Raw genomic sequence first — 23,092 nt, forward strand, 5'->3', positions numbered from 1 at the left:
AATTATCTTTTTCCTGATGTTTGCAGTGTTGCTATTGAAGTAAAGTGACCGGCCTAGTCATAAACCTAAGTATTTAAAAGATGTGGTTGTTTCTATTGGACATCCATTGAGAGTTGCGATGTTGAGATTGTTAGGTTTCTTCTTCAGCTTTTGTGAGGTTCTAAATATCAATATTTTTGTTTTAGAGGGGTTTAGGAGTAACCTATGTTTGTTTAGCCAATAACTAAAAGAATGAAGGTCAGAATGTAGCTGGGTTTAAACAGTTGAATATGAGGGGCTGGATCAAAGAATAACCATGCCATATGCATAAAGAGTGATTGGAAGGATAGGGAGATCAGAAGGCAGCTTGTAACAAAGGTCGAAAGTAAAAGAGGGATGAGTAGGGATCCCTGGGTCACTGCTGTGGTAAGGGTGCTGGCAGAGATAGGGATGGGCCAAATTTGCATTGAAATACCTGTTTGATAAGAAATGTTGGAACCAGGACACGGTGTGGAGCCAACCCCAATTTCTTGGAGTGAGTAAAGGAGGAGGAAGTGGTCAATTAGATCAAAACCTTTGATAAAGTTACTCCATGTCCCAGGAACCAGTTTCCATTGGCAAGGTCTTGTCCATCTTAGCCTTTCTTTATCTTGCCTGCCACTTGATTAGTATATCACTGAGTCGCCATCCCCACCCAAGCATTGGGAGTACTGAGTTCATGTGATAGCTCACTCAGATTTTTATTTTTTTTGGACTGAGCTATATGGATTTCCTGGCCACCAACAAACACCGCCCTTAGGTCTGGCCCAGGAGTGGTTCACAGTTTTTATCTGAACCATCATGGGGGACCTTTTGGATATCATTTTGTCTGGCTTCCTCTCTCAGACCAGTATGCCAAGGGTGACCCTAACAGAAGTATAAATGACAGTCCACAATGACAAAGTTACAGTCCATGGACAGGCCATAAAAACACCTCCAAAGTTTGGCTAGTAACAATTTTGGAGGAGTGAAAGTTACTTTTGTTGAAGACGTGTTCCTCTATCTCAGAAGGAGCAGTGTTAAGTATGTTGGGGCGTTGTTTATAAGGGAAGGTAGAGAATACTAGGAGATTGACCAGCAATGGCATAATTACTGTGATCATTATGTTTTGACTCTGATTGTGAGGTGAGAAGTGAGACATAGGATGAAGCTTTCAGTCACTGTATGTCCCTATCCTCATCTATGGTCACAGGCCTCGTTTGTAGGCTTTATGAGGTTGCTTCAAAGGGTAGCTGGACTTACTGGCTATAACACAGTGAAGAGCTTGGCAGTCTAAACTTATCTTCAAATACAGCTACAACTTCTCCATGGTGGGAAAAGTCAGTTGAGATGACTGGGGAAGCTTGTGTGGATGCCCGTCACAGTCCACTGAGTCCACTAATGGTTAAGGTGTTCACCTCACACACACACACACACACACACACACACACACACACACACACACACACACACACACACACACAGACACAATACAGGGTTCAATTCCCACCATTGAAAGGAAATTGGCTAGGCTTAAAATGCCCCACAAGGGCAGATGGTCTAGTACTTATCTAAACCTATGAAAACAGTGTGTGTGTGTGTGTGTGTGTGTATATATATATATATGTATGTATGTATATATCCACACCTACACATACATATAGATAGAAGGATAGATAGATATCGACACACAGGGTACTATGAACAGTTTGCTTATTTGAAGTTTAGTTCAGTCTTGTTCACACCTCTTTTGCTAAAGGTCAAGCTGTGGGATGCCAAAAAATCAGTTACTAGAAAATGGAAATCAAAATCTAAATCAACTATATCAGAAGTAGTGAATATAATAACAGAGATAAAGCAACTGGAACTGACATCTTTAGAAAAGGGTAGGAGCAAAACTACATAGGAAAAAATGGGAAATGTGGGAAGAATACATACAGGAGAGGAATGAAGTTTAAGGGAAGGCAGGACTGAAATGAACTATGTAATGTTTGACTGAAAATGATTGGGTAGATTATATGTGATGTATAATGTTTGCAACTGGGAGTGTGTCAGTATGGTTTGTGATGTAAAATGCTTGTAACTAGGATTGTGTGGGTGTGGTTTGTTTTCCTTTATGTAAATGTATGATTGCTTGTGTTGTAAGTGAGGGTTTAATAAAGATGTTTTTTGTTTAAAAAAACAGAGGGCAGGATTTTAATAATTTTTGTAATGCTGCTTAGGTTATATGATATACAGCAATATATTTGAAGTGTAATGTTTATTAATACTAATTTGTTAATACAATTTGTATAAATGTAAAATTGCCTGTGTCACAAGGGATAAATCAAAAAAGATGCATTAAAAAAAAAAGAAACGCAATCCTGTGTTAAAAAAAAAGCTGTTATATTTCGTGTCATCCATGTACCTGAAATAACATGGAACTGTGTAACAGACAGCCATTTGTGATAACCTAAGTATTAATTTAATTTTGACCCAACATGCTGTGGGCCTCAATAAAGTAGAATTTTTTTTTTACATGATGCTTGACTTATTTCAAGGGAAATCTTGGTTTAAAATGCAGTCAGAAACTGATCCTGGAGATGAAAGAGGGCAAGGAGCGGCCTTAGGTCAACTGGTGTCCAAGGCAAAAGCCCTCCATGGCACCCCCCACCACACCACCCAGGGCCCCCATCCTGGTCTACCTACACCAAATAAATACTGGAAAAGCACCCCTACTACAGCGGTGTCCTAGGCAGCCACCAAGTTGGCCTATGAAAGAGGGCAAGGATCAGCTGTTGCACATTTACAGAGTGTGAAGGGAAGAAGAAGAGTGAAAAATAAAGTGCAGATTGTTGCTACACGAAAAAAATTCTCATTCTGCAATCAAACATGTCTCTTGTATTATCTGAACTCTGAATAAGTATGTTTACTAACAAAGATCACACCACACCAACAAACTAAGAAAATTATTTATTTAAAAAACATTTAACACTTCCTCAGGTTCAAATACAGCATATATATGTTGTACACAATTTAAAACTTCCTCCAAGTGTCACATGACAAGTTCTAACAAATTAACAACAAAAGAGGAAAAATAATTTAATTTATTTCCCGGTCTCAGGACTTTAAAGTACATATTCCTAAACATGAAAAAAGTGCCTATATGTTAAATTTTATGTTATTTTTAAACTTGACTCTGCACTTATTTTGTCATTCAGGGCCATCCCTGTACTTGCACCAAGATGCAATTGTCATTGTCTTTCCACTTGCAAAAGATGATTTTTTTTTAAAGTACCACCCCAATTAGTTTTATAGAACTCTAATACCTGAAAATGAGCACTTTATGTTCCAAATACAATTTGTAATGTGCAGCTAATGCATTCCTATCATCAACCTTCTTAATATCGGACTTTCCCGGTAAACAAATGTAAATAAATATAAATAATAAATAAATGGTCTCTAATGTGTTCGTATAACATTCTTTCATTAAAGACTGTTGCTGAATTAAAAAAATGTTGTGTTTATTCTAAACACTTGTGTGCCCATTTAGCGTAGTAGAATTGAATGAAAAAACCCTGGCTACCAACCAGACATCCTGGATTCAAATAGCTAAGCACTGGAGAAGTGGTGAGGCAAACAAGCATGGCAGTTTCTGGGGGTTGGATTTAGAGGGCATGTCCGGGGTGCAGACTTTGCAGTTACAGCTGAAGCTCAGTGTACGGTGGAACAGCACAGGGCGCCAGATGATTTAGTTATGGTCTGAGACTTAGTTATTGATCCTCAATGAAGACTAGAGATCCTACTGTTGCACTTTCCTACAAGGTAGACAGAGCCTTCCAGTGGTTGTGTCACTAATAGGAGCATGTGACATGCTGTTGTAAAGACTCATCACATGCCAACCCCTTAGGCAACTTGAGGCATGTGTTTGGAAATGTTAAGGCTGAGAGGAAATCCCATTCCCCACTGCAGATGATGGCATCACCGCTATTATTCATCTCCTGCTTTGAGGGGAGCAAATGAGTCATAGGCTCTTATCTCTGACAGAAAAACTGAGTCTGTGGTGTATTGTTGGGGGGGGGGGGTGGAGGTTTGATGATCATAAGTCGGGTTAGGGCCAAAAAAAAAAAAAAAAACACTTGTATGTGTCTGCATTTTGTAAAATAGTGTATTGCTTGTGAAAACTATGGATAAAACAAGGAGAAGAAAAAACATAACAAGAGGAAGAGCTCCTTCTAGGCATCAGAGAGAGAAAGACAACAGGAGAATGGAGATTCATAGGTTTGGTGAACAAGCTTAAGACTTCCTATCCATCGAGGATCTTGATGCCCTGGATCCCACAGAAGAATTTCTGTGTGCTCAGCTAGTCACCCCGTTCATTTTTTGAATGTTTGAATTGATGGACTAACTTTAATTCAGGGGAGTTTATTCCATAGAAGCTGGATTCACAGAGAAATAAAGTTGTCACATTTCATGGATTGGTTTGTATTTTTACTGACATCAAGTGCCGTCCTGTATTCAGGTCACTGGGGTGGTATTCGAAGTAAGGTACTTCAAGTAGTAGAGTTCCCAGGTGCCAAAACCATAGACTGAAGTTAAATGCCAAGAACTATATAACCTTTTCCTGCAGCAAGCTTGACTCCCTTTGTAACTATCACATTAACAACACCCCCCTGAAAACTGAAGTCATTGTTAGAGAGCTGGGTACCTGTGTTAACAGTAAACTGTCCCTTGATCACCATATATTTGCAATTGTAAGGAAGCCCTTTTTCATTGCATGGCTTATATCTAAGGGTTTAATATCCAGATCCAGACATGTAATATTCCTCTGTACTCAGCATTCATTAGGCCAATCATTGAGTATAATGTCTTTTTTTTGTAGGTACCTGTCCAAACACTTGTTACAGCTAGAACAACCACAATGCTTCCTCACTAAAAAATACAAGGGCCTAAATCATAAAAAATACACGGACCATCTGAAAGCCTGTTCCCTCTTCTCAGTATCATACAGCATACTGAAAGATGAGCTCTGCCTTGTGTAATAGTCTCAAGAGGTCCTGTTCTGTCAGACTTATTACATATTCAGAAGTCCAGTGGTACCAACAATGGCCACTCAAAGGGCTTAAATCTCTTTTGTAAGATTACCAGATCATGTTGGAGGGATAGGTATGTATCACAGAAAATACCACTTCTGTGACATCATCTTCCCCTCTACATAAATCAGAGTACTTTTCTAACTCTATTCAAATGTAACTAGAAAAAATGGACGGGTAACCTCAAATTTAACCCTGGCTTAGCATCAGTGGCCGTCATAGATATGGGAGACACACAGTTACCCAAACTTGTTCAGCCCATCTTTGGAAATTCATATTGCAAAATAGAAGGTATAATAATTGCTACAGGAATACAGAGCTAGGCTTCTTAAGATTCTCACAGATCAGTAGCCTAGCAAGTACCTATGGACCTGTGTTCGAGAACTATGTATGTAATTTTCAGAAATGCAAGAATTTAACTACAGTTACAAGCAAATACCTAAGTCTATAAATATTGTATCACTAACTGATCCCTCTTCACTGAATTAAGCAATTTCTGAGTTGAAATTAAAAGTAGCAGGGTGTGAAGATGCAGACCTCCCATAAAACACACACACACACACACACACACACACACACACACACACACACACACACACACACACACACACACACACACACACATGTTTGGGTGTAAAAGCAAGTTTAACACTTTGTTCCATTGATTGCACAATTTTTGGATTAGCATTATAGACTCTTGAATGAACACCCAAATAGTAATGGTATTCTAATGTTCTATATGTCTGTACTAAGAGGGTGATAAGCAGCTGCAAAACAAGACAACTGCATAAAGTAAAAAAAAATAAAAACAGATTTTGGTTTAATTTCTTATTAAGATTTTTCTCTAAGATTCAGAAACACATAGCGTGCTACATGATTGGTTAGTGAGGTATTAGGACTGATTCAAAGACGACTGTCACACTACTGTGATAAGAAGGAGCCAGCCTGTAGCACCACTCCAAATGCTGAAGAAAGCTTTATGTAAATGCAGCCCAGGGGTGGGGCTAATACAGAGCAGCCATGTGTGCTTCTCTACAGCTTTTACTGGGAATGGAATAGTGCAGTAGAGCAAAAGAAAATTTCTACCACTGTATTTAAGATGTGAATCACTAAAAATGTACACTGTCTATAGCAGTAAAATGTTAGTACTGCAAAGGTGTGTGTGTGTTTGTGTATGTTTGGCAGCATTTAAAGAGCAGTTGCTTGCCAAGACATTTTCTGCCACCACTGATATGTCTTAATATATGCATTATAGCCATATGTATTGTGCATAGTTATAGTTTGTGATGTTTTGAGAAATTCTAAGACCTATAATTTTTAGATTGTAAGAGAGAAATGATTAACTGTGTCACTTCACAAAACTGCTGGAAAGTAATGTGCACACACACACACACACACACACACACACACACACACACACACACCAATAACATTTTTAACAACAGAAAGTTTGCTTGCATGCTTCTTAATGCAAAGCTTTGTTGCATTGTGTGCATTTTATTACTGCTTAGCAGTTATAATAATTATGAATCTAATAGTTGCTGTCTAGCTTAAACATGAACTAAGTGATTTGGAGAAATTTGCCAGATGCTCAAAGGATGTAACATTTTTGTATACTAAACTGTTTGCCTTTTGACTAGAAAAGTGCATAACTCTAACTTTTGTTTTTGTTTCTTTAGAGGGCATGCTGACTCTAAGAGCAAAACCGCCATCAGAAGCTGAGTTTATTGATACTATTCAAAAAATAAAACTGGCTTTTAATCTCTTGGTAAGAAACATCAGCATTCTGATTCCAAGCTATGCATGTAATGTGTGTATTAGCTGGCAGTAGCATTCTTGTATGAATGTGCACAAATCTTATTTTCTGATTAGACTTGGAAGATATATAATTATGATTTCATAAAAGCATGCCTCTGTATTGTTAACCATAACAACAATATGAAAAGGACACATAAATACTTGCACCTAATAATAAATAACATTAAGTAAATAATACATGCATGAAGTGATTTCTTCTGTCATAGAAAAACAAGATATTAAGTTCTGTTTTGGGTTAGATTTTTGCATGCTTTGGAGAATCAGGTTTGTACAGTACCGGAAAAGAAAAGAGTAAATGTTACCCAGATCCCAGGTTTGCATTTTTCTACAAATAAAAGTGATTCGTGTATTTATATAGGATTAATAGTAAAAGATCACCAGAGGAAAATAGGGTTGCAAAATGGTGGACACAAGTGCAAAGAAGAGAATCGCCAGCCTGTAGCATCATTCCAAATGATGGAGAAAGCTTCATGCAAATACAGTCCAGGAGTGTTACATTAAAGTGCAAAGAACAGAATCACCAGATATCATTGTGACATTCTTGGCCATGCTGGCATTCAGCCTTACCTTTGCTTTTTCATCAGCTGTGACAATGACATTTTCATAAACTCCAAAGAACTTGTGTTACCTTTTTCCTAACAGTTCTGACCAAAAGTAAAATAACTGCTGTGCAAGATTCACTGCTTTATGTTTATCTCGTAGCTAACAGAGTACATGCACTTGCTGGTGGCAGCTGTTTTGCAGACTATACAAGTCCAGAATACAATATCCTCACCACTGTAACCAAAAATATGGGCAGAAATTTCTTATCTGTGTCCACAAAATAGTATGCAGTGGGCAGGGGGTATGTCTCTTGAGCCACACTGCTACAAGCCAGTTAATATGGGAGTGGTGCAGATATGAAAATTTGCTCTAACTACAGGAAGTCTGTATATTTTGTGGTTGATTAAATCAATATTGATCAAATGAACTATTATTGGGAAAATAAAGTAGAAATAATGGAGTTGAAGTGGTAGTTAAAATTGAAAGCAGAAGTGTTTCCAGGATTAAATGAACATTAGTATAAGTAGCATTTTAAAGTTGCAAGCTTGTAAAATGTTAATTTAGCAAACTGTTATTGATTTTATAAGTATTTCTGTGTTACAATGTATGAGGTTGCAAAATGTATTGTGATTGGTTAATTGACAAGTGATTTTAAAAGGGCATGTTTAAAAGCAGGCAGGATGAGATATATGATAGATTCTGATAAAGTCTTACATATAGACGAAAGCACTTAACTGATTTACATGGGTACTTTTATTCAGTAAACAATGAGTTTGTGAGTTGTGGAGTTTGGTGTTTTTTATAATACGTATAACCTGTGTCTGCAGTTCCTCGAAGATACTCAACAAGCTGCAATCCCAAATGATGCAGTGAAGAAGATAAAGGATTCATTAACCTGTAAGAAACTTTTCCAGAGAGCTAAGTGAATATCAGGTCCAGGGAAATTTGCATCCATTCAAGTTTGTGCAACATACCCTAATATTAGCAGCTCACTGTTGCTGGGCAGCTTTGAGAATCAAGACAACAAAATAGAAGAGAGGCCAAGGAAAGCATGTCAGTTACTTGGGTCTGAAATCCAGCAACCAACAGTCTGATTTTATCCCAGCTGAAGTTCCTGAGGATAGCATGGACGTTTCTATTCTCATCTCAGACGCTACACATGCATATACTGATATACTGTAGTTCATACATCTCAATTGTCTAGATTTCTGTCCCATATTTTTGATCTGTTTTCATAAAAGTTGTGGTTTTATGGTAAATTACTGAGGATTCAAGTCACTAAACAATGACATACATTTGAGTTTGAGACTTCATATCCTTCAGAAAATACATGCTAACACAAAACCTGTTGTTCTAGCAACTTTCTAAGTTTATAAGAGCAATATTTTAAATCTGTGAGTATGTTTGGGCCTTTGGCCCCAAATTATTTTAAGCTTTGCTCAGATTTCTTGCTCTAAAAGGGTGAGAGGTGTGCCGTAGTTTCATCAACATGGCTTCTGCGTACTCATGACTTTTTATTTTTTACTTTTTAAGTTTTTATTATTACATTCAAGCCAATAAAGGTGAACACCACTAGCTGTAAAAAAAAAATAAAATAATGGTTAGCCAGAAGCTATATAGCTGAAACCCTGGGAAGTTCTTAAACAGCCATTTGCATATATCCCATGAGCGTCCGCTACAGGAGCTTTAAGATATTACATAGAAAAGTCTGCAGCTTGGTTTGGTCTTTCTTGCAATATTTTCATAATATGAGATTTTAATGTCATAAACTCTGCCTGGGACAGAACTGCCGAATTATATGATCAGCCTGGGGAATACTTCAAAAGTCTGTGATTTAGATGGTTTACTGAAATGTGATGATAATTTCACCAAGAATAAGATCTAAAAGTGAAACATATGGGATGTTATATGTTTAATATTAATGAGCTAGGTACAGTGATCTAAATGCCATGTAGAACAGAGCTCTTCTAGAGATTTCACTTGGACTACATGCATCATTGAGGACAGAGCATAAGTCCTGTGTCTCTCTGCTATGTATTAAGCCTCTTAGCATGATATAACCTTTTGATTTTAAAATTAGCAACAGCTAAATTCTATAACCTGTATGTAGGCAGAGTCAACGGCTTCATCTAAGTCCATCTAGGAATCTACTTCTTATTACATGTCCCTATAAAGCTTTATTTGAATAATGCAAAAATATTTCCCAATAATTGGCATTCTGTTGGCCAAATCTCAGAAGAAGTCAGGTGAATTGTAATGCAAGGAATGTTTATGGTAACCTACTTATGCACATTGTACTTAAAATATTATTCATGTACTGCAATTTATTTACTGCACTATGATTTTTTTTTTTTTGCATTCACAAATGACCCTTGTGATCCACTACACCCACCTGTAAATTAAAAGAATAAATATAAATAAAATTCTGGTCCTGGGTGGTCAGTTATGTCAGGTATAGTATGTATTTTACAACTTTAGCTGATTGCTCTAAGCCTAGGAATGACCAGGAATTATAGGAGTAAGCTTACCTCTAACCCCATATTTTTGCATAAGTAACTATATAATATAATTCCAGCAGGTCTGAAACTTTATGTTTGGAACCATGTTTTCCTGCTACCAGTCCAAAATTCTTAAGCTGAAGGTAAGGACTAGTCCTGTATGACAGGGTCCAAACAAGTAATTATATAATGAATCCGATAAGCATAAGAGCCAGAGTCCTTAGGGAGTGTGACTTGAATTCTTGAATTTATAAGGGCATTATCTCCAGCTGTCAAATCTGCCACTGCCTTGGCCTTTGGAAAGAGTAATTGTGTGTATTAACAAGTTCTTTTGCCTAATTCTTGACTAGGAGTTTTAAGAAATGTGATTCTAATCTCACATGGAGGATGCTAAATGAGGTGCCCATAGGTGAGTTTCAGGCTTTAGGGTCAGCTCTATAACTCTAATATGTGCTGCCTAAAGATTAGTTGGCCGTAGGTAAAAGTTCTTGTTCTGCCTGACTGAAAAAGAGTGTATCTCATAGGAATTTTCAGCACCTGAGTCCCAAATACAGGCAAGAATATTATCAACCTGGAAAGACATAGTAGAAGTGATCATTGTGTAATGGATTATGCCTCCCATATATCTGAGCTCTAAACTCAGTGAACTGTATTTAAAGTGGTAATTTTTTTCATTGACGTGTATCGTAATTATTTCAGTATAACATGTATCACTGTAACCTTTTATCTGAAAGTGTTTACTGCGTTAATGTTGTGTATTCTGCCTTTGTGCCTGAAAAAAGTCCTTGGACAAGTTCTAGTACCTCATTAATTAATTATAAATCAATCAGTCAATCACTCAGTAAGTAAATAAAATGTGGCTTTAGTTAACACATGGTTTTAGAAATATTCAGTCTGCAGTACTTTAATATACGATGTTCTTCGTGTTTCACTGTTGCAGTCATTACAATTGGGTTATCCTGCTGGCAGGCTACCCTCAGTCGACCTGAATTCCAAAGTCTAGGTCCGGCGTCTGTTGCTGTCGCCTCTTCTCTGACGTCAGTGCACCAGGGGTGTAAAAGATGCAGCTGACGCCATTTTCTTCAGTCTTTCTTGCCGCGTGGTGCCTGAAGCAAAAGCAGTTCGCAAGTGCCGGTCGGCCGACTCCTGAGATTTTCAAATTCGAATTTCAGATCCGAAGTCTTCATTAAAGCTAAGTACCCCGTTGGGGGAACTTTTTTCTTGCTCCAGACCGATGTCAGAAAAAGTTAATAATTGTATTTCTTGTGGGAAGCAAATACCTCATAAGGATTTTCATTCTTACTGTATTCCTTGCCTAGGCCCTGACCACAATGTTGCTAGTTGTTGGTTTTGTGCTAGATTTAACAAACGCACTATTAAGCGTCGGTACAATTTTGCATTCCATTACTTTGGCAGAAGATTTAATTATATAATGCCATCAGAACAGTTGACTACCAGAGTTAATAAAAAGCGCAAAGAAAAAGAAAAGGACAGGCATCCGAGATCCAAAACCGACGACGAGGCTTTTGCTAGGCCTATCGCCAGTTTGTTGGTTCTCAGTGAGGTGCTTTCGCAGCCCCTGACGCCTGCTACCTCAGAGCCACAGGCCACTTCCGACTCCCATGTGGAGCCGACTAGGCCGCTGGAAACTCAAGGTATTGGACTCTTGGAAACTATTCTCTCAGATGGGTCCGGAGCCGCTGAGCAGGCATCAGCTTCTGAGGGTGTTTTCAGGCCTACACAGTTATATTTGAAACCTACTTCAGCTTCAAAGGCAAAGACTAAAGCAGCTCTAAGTACAGCATCCTCCTGGACAGGCCACCATGCCTAAAAAACAGATGATTAAAATGGCCGAAGACCTAATTACTTTGATCAGGGGTTTCCATCCCCCTCCTGATAAGAGGCCTAGGCAAGAGATAGAATACGAATCTTCAGACCAGGTTTCCATTTCCTCTGATTCCTCCTCTGAACAGGAATATTCCATTCCTCCCTATGAGGATTCTGATACTGAAGAATCTATCCCTTCAGCCTCTCCTACTGAGGATTATTCTTTTGGGGAGACACTGCATAATATGAGGGAGCATTTCCACTGGGAGAGCCAAGATTACTCAGAATCCAAGAAAAGGCTCAGAGACTTCATTTTATTGCCTCAGCACAGGCCCCTTGCTATCCCACCTGTTTTAGACATTGTAGATTGTAGTCTCCAGACTCTTTGCCACCAGCCCCTGTTAAGCCAGACAGATACTACAGGGTTCCTGACTCTCATAAATTTCTTTATAAAAACCCTGCTGCTGACCCAGAAACCATCTCTCAGGGTCCCAAAGGGGTCAAGGCTTCCACTGCAAAAAACCCTATCCCCTCTGATAGGGATTCTAGGGCCCTGGACAGATGGGGTAAAAAGATTTATACTTCTGCTACCTTGGCTGTAAAAGCTTTAAATTGCCAATTTCATATGCTTAATTATCAGCAATATCTTATGTCACTGCTTAAACAGAAAATGTTAACAAATTCAGAATGTGCAGAAAACAAAGAAATGCAGGATTTATTGCATGCAGCTGAACAAATGGGGAAACATACTTTGCAATGTGGTTTTGATTCTCTGGATGCCTCCTGCAAGGCCGCTGTTACAGGTTCTGTCATTAGGAGGCATGCTTGGTTAAAAGAACAGAATTTGCCTGATCTTGTTAAAGCAAAACTATTAGATGCTCCATTACAGCATGATACTTTGTTTGGTGTTAAAGAAGAAGAGGTGTTGAAGAAAATGGAGGACAAAGCTAAATCTATGCAAACAGTCAAGGATTTCTTGCAGGTACAGCCTCCCAGATTTAGTAGAAACTGGCCTACAAAGAATTGGTCCTTTCCAGTGTCAGACAGGCCACAAAGGGGCAGATACAGATGCCCTAGAGGCAGATCCCAGCCCCAAGGTTCTTACAGGTCTAAACAATGAGGTGCTACTACCTCCAAAACTGGAGAAGACAAATCACAGCCATACAGGAAGCAGTCCCAATGACTTCCCCCTGCCTGCGCCAAGCACTTATCTTCTGGCAGCACCTTTAGGGGGAAAACTAGCACATTTTTCTCAAAATTGGCACATAATAACCCAGGACAAATGGGTGTTAAACATAGTGTCACAAGGCTACAAGTTTCACTTCCATACCCTGCCAAGGTCAAACGGTTGGCCAGACCTGCCAAAACATCAGTGGGCAGAGGCACAAAAACAAGCCTCATCCCTCATGGACATGAGGGCCATTCAACAAGTACCAGAGCAAGAACAGGGACAAGGATTCTATTCCAGACTGTTCTTGGTACCCAGAAAGGACAAAGCCTGGAGACCAATACTGGACCTATCTATTCTAAACACATATCTGGATATTCCAAAATTCAAAATGTTGACTCTACAGCAGCTTCTGCCCATGTTGGGCAAGAAGGCTTGGCTTGTGACTTTAGATTTAAAAGAGGCATACCTGCATGTCCCAATCAGACAAACATGCAGAGGATACCTCAGATTCAAAGCTGGCTCAATGCACTACCAATTCTCTGCACTGCCCTTTGGCTTATCTACTGTACCTGGGGTCTTCACAAAGTGCCTGGCACCAGTAATTGCATACTGCAGACAAAGAGGAATACAAATATATCCTTACTTGGATGACTGCCTCATTCAAGCAGAGAACAAGGACATTCTACTACAGCATCTGGCATTTGTAAAGAGATTACTACCATGCCTAGGGTACACAGTCAACAAACAGAAATCAAAACTAGTACCCTCTCAAGAGATAATATTCCTGGGTGCAAGCTTAAATACAACTGCCCAGATGGCTTATCTCACGACAGACAAACAAAGGCAACTGACTACCTATTTCAAACTGTTGGCAACAAAAGCCCAGTTATCTGCAAGAAAAATTCTGCAGGCTTTGAACTTCATGGCATCCAGCATTCTACTAATTCCATATGCAACACTGCATATGAGGAAACTTCAGTGGTACCTAAAAAGTGTTTGGACTCAACATTGCCACAGCCTGGAAACAATAGTTACTCTCATTCCCTGCCTGCAACAGGTGTTTCGATGGTGGGCGAAGGCCTGTCACCACAAGGGACAGCCATTCACTCTACCCCCTGCCACACAGACATTAACAACGGATGCATCGGATTATGCCTGGGGAGCCCACATGGCAGGAAGATGTATTCAAGGCACATGGTCCACAAACCAAATACATCTACATATCAATCAAAAAGATATGCTAGCTGTTCAAAATGCCCTGACAGCCTTCAAGGACCTACTTCATCTGGGACAACTACTGATAGACAGACAATACCATGGTCATGTGGTATATAAACAAGCAGGGAGGCACTCATTCTTACCCCCTTTGCAGACTAGCCATGACTTTGTGGGACACAGCATTGACTTACCAAGTACATCTGCAGGCACAATTCCTGCCAGGAAAGATAAATACTCTGGCAGATGAACTAAGCAGAAACCTCATGGATCCCCACGAGTGGAAACTGGATCCACAAGTCTTCAGCATAGTAACAAGGAATGGGGATGCCCGGACATAGATCTTTTTGCCTCACCTCACAACTTCCAACTAAAGAGATTCTGCACAAGGACTTATCACAGCCAAGCATGGAAAGCGGATGCTCTATCTTTCAGCTGGAAAAACTTAACAGTATATGCCTTTCCTTCTCTGCCTCTCCTCCCCAAGGTACTCCTAAAGGTCAGACAGGAGAAGCCAAAAATGATACTGATAGCCCCAGACGGGCCACACCAGTACTAGTATCCAATCCTAAGGAACTTGTCTCAATGCCCAGCCTGGACCTTACCTCAAGTACCTCATCTACTGTCCCAACAGAACAATCAGATCCTGCACAGCCAACTCAAGACCTTAAATCTGGCAGCATGGTGAATAATGTAGTCATACAAAACACACCTCTCACTAAAGCGGTGATGGATGTCATTTTGGTGGCCAGGAGGCTTAGTACTAGAAAATCCTATGCTGGAAAATGGAAGAGATTCTGTGCTTGGAACCAGGCACAAGGAATTCACACATCTGTACCAAATATTCCTCAGATTTTGCAATACTTGACTGAGATGCTGGACAAAGGCCTATCCTTTTCATCTATAAAAATTCATGCCTCTGCCATTTCAGCTCATTACAATACAGAGCCACCAATCTTTTCTCATCCTTTATTAAGATAGTACCTCAGAGGGGCCAAAACTTTAAGGCCTCCAAGGAGATCACCAATACCTGCATGGGACCTCAATTATGTCTTGGAAAAATTCACCCTGCTTCCTTTTGAGCCAGCCGCTACAGCTGATATAAAGTTTTTATCTTGGAAAACAGCTCTGCTCCTAGCAATAACTTCTGCAAGATGAGTCTCAGAGCTACAGGCACTCATGGCCATTGAACCTTTTATCATTTTTTATCCAGACAGGGTTTCTCTGAGGACAAACCCGACATTTATGCCTAAGGTAGTGTCCAGTGTGGCCCTTAACCAAACTATTCATTTGCCTACCTTTTATCCAAACCCACAGAATAAGGGGGAGAGAATTCTGCATTCTTTGGACATACACAGACAGCTACATTTCTATTTGAACAGGACCAAAGCTTTCAGAAAGACAGAGCAACTACTAGTGGCATATGCTACAGGATCACAAGGAAAGGCTTTCTCAAAGCAGACTATTTCAAAGTGGATAGGCCACTGCATTCGCTTCTGCAATTCACAACATGGCAAGCCAGTACCTAAGGGCATTAGGCCACATTCAACCAGAGCAGCAGCCACTTCAGCAGCTTTCCTCAGTGGAGTACCAACCAAAGACATTTTAGAGGCTGCTACTTGGAGTTCAGTGCACACCTTCACAAAGCACTATCACTTACCACTCTACTCTAAATCCAGGGCAGGCTTTGCCACTGCAGTTCTGCAGGGCCTAATAGCTGCTGCTAATGCTATTTAGCTCCAGCCTCCCAACCTTAGCTTTGGGATTCAACCTAATTGTAATGACTGCAACAGTGAAACACGAAAAACATAGTACAGTTGTGTACACTTACCATAAATGTAGATGAACGTTCAAGTGTATTCACTGTTGCAGTCCAGGTTACCCACCCGCCATCCCCCATTTCCTTGCTGGGACTTATCTGTACTTCTCTATTCTATACAACCTATGTGGTGTATTTGCTTGTAGATGAAGGCAAAATATATACTTTGGTGCATGCATGTTTTATTGACATATTTTTATAGCCTACCCTTTTGGGGGCACCTGACATCTGGGGCAAGAAAAACTGAAGAAAATGGCATCGGCTGCATCTTTTATATGCCTGGCGCACTGACGTCAGGGAAGAGGTGACAGCAACCAACGCTGGACCTAGACTTTGGAATTCAGGCCGACTGAGGGTAGCCTGCCAGCAGGACAACCCAATTGTAATGACTGCAACAGTGAATACACTCAAACATCTACATTTATGGGAAGTGTACACAACTGTACTTTCCCCTCTAAGAATTTCACAGTTAATTTTTGTACTCTTATAATCTACTTCATAGGAACAAGAATGCTTAACATACAATAGCAGCAGAATATTCCATTATTAAGATTACCCATGAGTGATAGAGACCAACACAACGTATTGTAGAAGACCATTGTTCATAATACTCAAAGTCAGAGCTAAGCTTAGCAGCTCCATTTCAGATGATGCTCAGAGAAGAGATATCCTCAGATAGATAACTGTTATAGTGGGCATGTCCTTCCATCTTCAGAACCCCATCACAGAAATTACAAGGGCTTGGTGGAAAGAATTACACTCAATGTTGTATGCTTTGGCTTTGGAGCTAGTAGGGCTAGGCGCAGCACGGAACCAGGTTGTTAATCTGAGCCTGTATCTTACTATTATGGATAAGAACCGTGTTAGCAGGCCTTACTGAGCGTGTGAGATATTGTGCTACGACATTAAACAAGTGTAGGAAAAGAGTGGGCCTCTATATTAAACACGTATTCAGCATTTCAACGGCACGAGCACATATAGCTGTGGACGTGGTTTAGTGGACCTACTTTGGCTGACTTCAGTTTTGAATTAATTATGTGTTAAGAGTTTGGTTTCTTTACAGTTTACATTTATTGATTTGGTGCTGGTTTACAGATGCTGGAAATTGTCAGTCTTTAGTTTGCACTGTGGTGTTTTGTAGGTCATCTGATTCCAGAAGGGGATTAGCTCTGCAGACGTTTTTCAAATTTTATTAATTTTATTCCTGGATGATTACTCATATGTATTTAAACATATATTCTAAGGCACATTATTTTACATGTCTTAGTTTGCAGTTTAACTGCTGAAGCAGTAACATGTTACAAATGTGCTGGTTTTCTCTCTGTGGACTTATTTGTGTTTACAGCTGTTAGCTTTTGATTCAGATTCTAAGGTTTTGTAGAAATTTTACTATTCAGTGACTTAGACTTGCAGGTTTTATGGATTTGTAGATAACTTCATAGTCAATATGGAACATTTAGAAGCATATTATAGAGCATATTATTTAAATCTATGTTTTATACAAGTATTTTAAATAAGTCTAACTTTTGTGGTGATTACATTGTAAATATAGAGTACATTTATAAAATAAATATAAAATTTATAAAATATTTATTTATAAAATAAATAAATATTTATTTATAAAATGTCAAGCTGTACATATTTGTCTTTCATTTAATATTTACTATGATTTTGTCTCATTTTTTTAAAAATTTTTTATTTTTCCATTCCTATGTGGCTTCGCTGTTTCTCATTAATACACAGTAACTCAAAACCATTTTCTTACTCATATTAGATGGAAACCAATGATTGCAGGTTGTCCCTTCTCCAATGCTGTGCAACTATGGAGGTGGTATATATAAGTTTGGGAGGTGTCTGTGGGTTTGCCTGTCACATGGGGGTGTAGAAGAGCTTGCCTCCCTACAGAAAAAAATGTTTTCAAGCAGTCTTGTTACTTTGTAGGTAATGGGGAGCTTATAGGCATTTGTGATCAAGTTAGTGTTGTTAATATCAAACAGCTTTTCATTGCTCATAATAGAAACTTCCCAAACTCGACAAGAGAGACTTGAAGCAAAAAAAGAAAAAGATGTCTGTGAGGGTTTGTTATCCTCAAAGAATTAGGTGTGAAGTGACTTCTTCTTAAATACCTGTAAATTAGCTTGTGATTTGAGATTTTGCTGTATAATTAAATATCACTGTGTGAGGCAAACTAAGTGGTCATCATTGCTTTGCTGTTTACAACTACCTGTTGGACTGGCACTTGACTAGACTTTATTTAAAAGGTTACATTGAGATAGACTTGTGGCAAAATGATGCAGCTAGTTGCTAGAATATATATCTATGCAATTAAAATGTAATAGAAAAATAAAACAATGTATTTAAAATGGGAGTACAAAAGTAATAGCATAGGCAAAGCTAAAAGAATGAGGTAGGAGATAGAGAGATGCACTCAGCATGTGGGGACTACATTTTGACTTTGGGAACTTTGAGGAGGCAAAGAATATGGAATTTATATAATTTACATGTATGGAATGGCAGAGCTAAAGAGGAGACCGTAGCAGGTAGTGGTGGTATTGAAGTAGCTAGTAAAGTGAGAAGTATCAGAGTGGGACTGGAGAGGAGAAAACAGGAAGGGGTGGAATAGGATGGGAGGAGGCAAAGAACAAGGGGACATGGCAGACGTTGTCAGGAGTACAGGCAAGTGGAATGGAAGAAACTAAGGTGAAGGGGATTGTGGGAGATATAACCATAAAAGGGAAAAAAAGGATAAGGAAGTGAAGAAAAGGGGGCAGGTGCAGAAAGCAGAGACAGGAAATGATGTAGACAGGCTGTCATGCAGTAAAAGTCAACAAAGAGGGAGTGGGGAACTCAGCCAGATTGGAGGGTCAGACAAATGTAGTGGGCATAGCAGTGGAAAGGGCTTGTACAAAGAGGCCTGGATAAAGGATTAACTAATTCACAGAGACTGAGGCAGCAAGCATGGACAGTGAGACTTGCTTAGAGTAGAAGAAGTGGAGGAGAAAGGTTTGTAGAGAGGAGGTGATAGAGACTCAGGACAGGATACGAAGGAGGTGAGAGACAGTGATGGGGGAAGAATATGGGGTTGATGATGACAAACTGAATCTCCAAAAAGCTAATATACAGTGCAAGGAAGACAGTAGACAGTGGATGACAATGAAACTGGTATCAGAGCAGAGACTTAAAAAGGACATGGAAGGATTTCACAAAGGTATTGATCACCAAGGTGGAAGAGTTGATGCATGTTTCCACCAGAGACTTTTAAGGCAAGCTAGCCAAGCTGGTAGTAAGTGGGGCCAGAAAGATGGAAGAGAGCTGCTAATATAGGGGTTGGAGACAGCATTCTCAGAAATGTTAGTGGTTTTGATATATAAATATATATATATATATATATATATATATGTGTGTGTGTGTATGTGTGTGTGTGTGTGTGTGTGTGTGTGTGTGTGTGTGTGTGTGTGTGTGTGTGTATGTATGTGTGTGTGTGTGTGGGGGGGCTTTGGCTAGAACACCAGGGACCTCTACTCTTTGGAGGAGTGGTAATGAAGCACTCTTCAGGGAAATGTATGAAAGTGAAGAAATGGATGGGTAAGAAGAATGGAAAGTGAAAAGAATATCTGAAAAGGAAGGATTTTTTTTTTTTTAGAAAATGATATAACAATAGATGAAAGAGGGAAGGTGATTAAAGAAGGTAAGAATAAATCAGCACCAGGCTTAGATGGCATAAGTTATGAGATTATAAGGATATGAATAAAGATAAAAGAGAAGTTGTTTTAAAAATATTTCATGAATGGATAGAGGAAGGTATGATGGAAGAAGACACGGTGGAGTGATAACATTTTTATGGAAAAAGGATGAAAGAAAACATATAAAAATGTAGGCTTATAACACTAGGGAACACTGATTATAAAATATTTATGAAAATACTACAAACAAAGATAGAGAAAATGTTGGATGAGATGATAAGAGAAGGGATCTATGGTATAAAAGGAAGAGAGGTGAAAGAAATGTTAATTGTAGTGAAAGTAGTAGAGATGATACTGAAAGAAAATAAAGATGTAAGGCTGATAGCATGTGATGAAGCTAAAGCTTTTGATAAAGTGAAGCAAGCAAGCAAGCAATGAGATTTTAGAGTCATATGGATATGGAAAAAAAAATATTAATGTAGAAAAAGAAATGTTATGAAAATGAAAATATATAAATATAAGTTGGAAAAAAATGGGATAAAAAAAAAAGATTTTAGAGAAAGAGATAAACAGAATGAATGAGTATCTATTTTTTTTTTGTTATGGATATATAATAATGCTATATGTATATGAATATGTATGAGGAAGGGGAAGGATGATAGGGAATAATTATATGTTATTACACTGTATTACATTACATATAACAAAACACAAGGGATGGATAGGTGAAGCTGAGGGATGGATAAAAAAGCTGAAAAAAAAATGGAAAAGCTGTTAGAAAAAGCTGGTCTATTTGGGAAAGGTAAAAAATAACTGTAATACTTTAAAAAAAAAAGGTACAAAAGGAAAAAGGAAGTAAAGATTCTGGGAGTGACATTTGGTGAGTATAAAAGTGAAACAAGTCAATGGAGAGACATACTGGAGCAAATAAAAAAGTTGTTAGCTTGGTGGAAATAAAAAAGGGTGGTGTACTGGAAAAAATACTGGAAAAGGGATATGCATTTTCCACTGAAAATATAAAAAATTATATAAAAAAGTTAGTTATTAGAGATTTGTTAGCTTCTGGTTGAGATTTGTTTAACTTGGCTACAACTTATCTGTTTAAAAGCAAGCTCTATTGTGCTTGCAGTTTAATTTTTAACTTACAGTTTGCAGTTTTATTTTTAAGTAAGTTCTGTATTTCATTTTTTCTTTTTGTTGTTCTGTTTTCACTCAACAGTGTAAGTTCTAACTCCAACCCCATAGTTTTCATTCATAATATATAAATGCCTAATGCCTTAACTCCTCTTCTCCCACCAGAGGGAAGAACATACAAATATGGTTTCATCATAGTCAAACTAAATTTACCACATCACAAATATGGGTAATTGTTGTCAGACCACAAACTGATAACCCTGGACGTCCTCACCCTCCACCTCCCCAGTCAAAGAAACCATCGTAAAAAACCTTTCCAAAGCAAACTTCAAACTACTTGCGTCAGAAGTGGAAAGCTTCACTATTCCCTTGCAGAAGGATAATGATATCCAGGATGCAGAATCCTACACCAAGGCACTTTATATACATCTTCAGGATTGCATGGACCATGCTATCCCAAATAAAACCAAGACTCCTTCCTCAAGCAAGAAGAAACCAGTCTGGTGGACCCCAGCCATAAGCAAACTATACAATAAAAGGAGGAGACTTATACAAAAAAAGGCCAAATCTCAAGTAGAAAAATCATCCCTGATCAGCATTAGTAAGAAATTGAGGGCCCTCATCAAGTCAACTAAAGCCAATTTCGAAAAGAAGGTTGCCAAGGATAACCATAAGGCCTTCTATGGTTACATCAAAAACCTAAATGGCAACGCTCAGGTCTGTTCTGATCTAGTACAAAATGGAACAAAATACACTGACCCCACTGACATTGCCAACATCTTGGCTGATAGGTTCAGTGCAAATTTCTCCTCCCTCCTCACCACCTACAGGGCCTATTACTATTCCAGGGGATTGTGTAACTCCAATTATTACTGATACGTTGATTAATAAGGCTCTATCTAAAGCTAAAAACACTGCCTCCTTGGGACCAGATGGTGTCCCGGGCTGTGTCATACGGGAGCTCCGAAATGAATTAACCCCACATCTGGAATACCCTGTTCATTCTCAGCCTCTCGACAGGATATGTGCCCATAGAATGGCACACAGCAACGGTGGTTCTGCTGCACAAGGGTGGGCCCACAACTGACCAATAAGCCTGACCAGTCTGATCTGTAAGGCAATGGTGCGAATCATTATAGAACTCATAAATGGAGAGATTGGGAACCTCCAAACCCTTGACCCCCCACAGTTCGGCTTCGTCAAGGGCAGAGCATGCCTCCTAAACCTGGTGGACTTCTTTGAGACAGTTACTCAGGCTATAGATAAGGGAAAGGAGGTACACATGGCTTACCTTGACCTTGCTAAAGCATTTGACACCATTCCCCATTCAGGTATTATTGATAAACTCACCAACCTGGGCATAAACCCTTACGTCACAAGATGGATCACAAACTGGCTCTCAGACAGATCCCACAAAGTAAGAGTAGCAGGATCTATGTCGAAATCCAGACCAGTAACAAGCGGTGTGCCTCAGGGCTCTGTCCTGGGGCCCCTCCTGTTTGGCATATACTTCTCAGAAGTACAGGCAAGCACTGAAGGGCTGTGGCTGACCAAGTTTGCGGACGACTGCAAACTGGGTGCTATAATAGAGTCTCCGGCCGACATGGATATCCTCCAGAAGGGCCGTAATGAGATTGATGCATGGTGTCAAAGCCATGGTCTCAAGCTAAATGCTAAAAAATGCTTAGTAATCCCATTTGGAAAAAACAGAGTACCCGCAAACTACCACATAGGAGGTAACCCCCTGAAATCTGAAGAAGTAATAAGGGATCTAGGGACCCAAGTAGATAGTCAGCTTTCCTTTGATAACCATGTTGCCAAGGTTCATAGGTTCATAGGTAAGTACTAGGCTATCTGCCCATGGGCATTTATAAGCCTAGCCACAGTGTGATGGCTTTCGCCTCCCCATTAGATTAGTAACCTGGGCCTCTGTCAACAGGGCTCCTGAAGTGATCCCAGGGTAGAACTTACGATTACCCATCCACTCATCAAGATTTCTCTTGAAGAGGGTCAGAGAGGAGCTCTGTTGAATATGGATTGGGATTCCATTCCAGAGTGAGGGGAGTCGCTGGGACAGGAATCTATCCCTCCAACATGTCCTGTTTATTGTTGTACATAGGTTCAAATCGCTAGAACGAGTGGTTCTGAGGGATCTTGTTTTTTTGAGGTGAAGCATGTCCATTAGTTCAGGGTTTGACATGGCCCTATAGGTCAGGCATAGGTCACCTCTGAGCAGACGGTAAGTGACTGAGAAGAGCTGAAGCTTTTTTAGTCGTGCTTCATAGGGTAATTGTTTAAGGCCCTTAATCCTCTTA

The 23,092-nt window shown here is 39.3% G+C and overlaps 1 protein-coding gene across 1 annotated transcript in view; it reads left to right on the forward strand.

The window, feature by feature from the left end:
* Nucleotides 1–23,092, forward strand: part of EPS8L2 (EPS8 like 2) — a 1,747,011-nt gene that overhangs the window by 1,328,077 nt on the left and 395,842 nt on the right. Inside the window, exon 11 of the mRNA XM_044059131.1 lies at nucleotides 6,749–6,837. Within this exon, the coding sequence (XP_043915066.1) occupies nucleotides 6,749–6,837 (89 nt within the window). The remainder of the gene's footprint in view (nucleotides 1–6,748; nucleotides 6,838–23,092) is intronic.

The sequence above is a fragment of the Protopterus annectens genome, chromosome 17.part0 (genome assembly GCF_019279795.1).
Source record: "Protopterus annectens isolate FY-2018-M chromosome 17.part0, PAN1.0, whole genome shotgun sequence".
NCBI classification, from domain to species: domain Eukaryota; kingdom Metazoa; phylum Chordata; order Ceratodontiformes; family Protopteridae; genus Protopterus; species Protopterus annectens.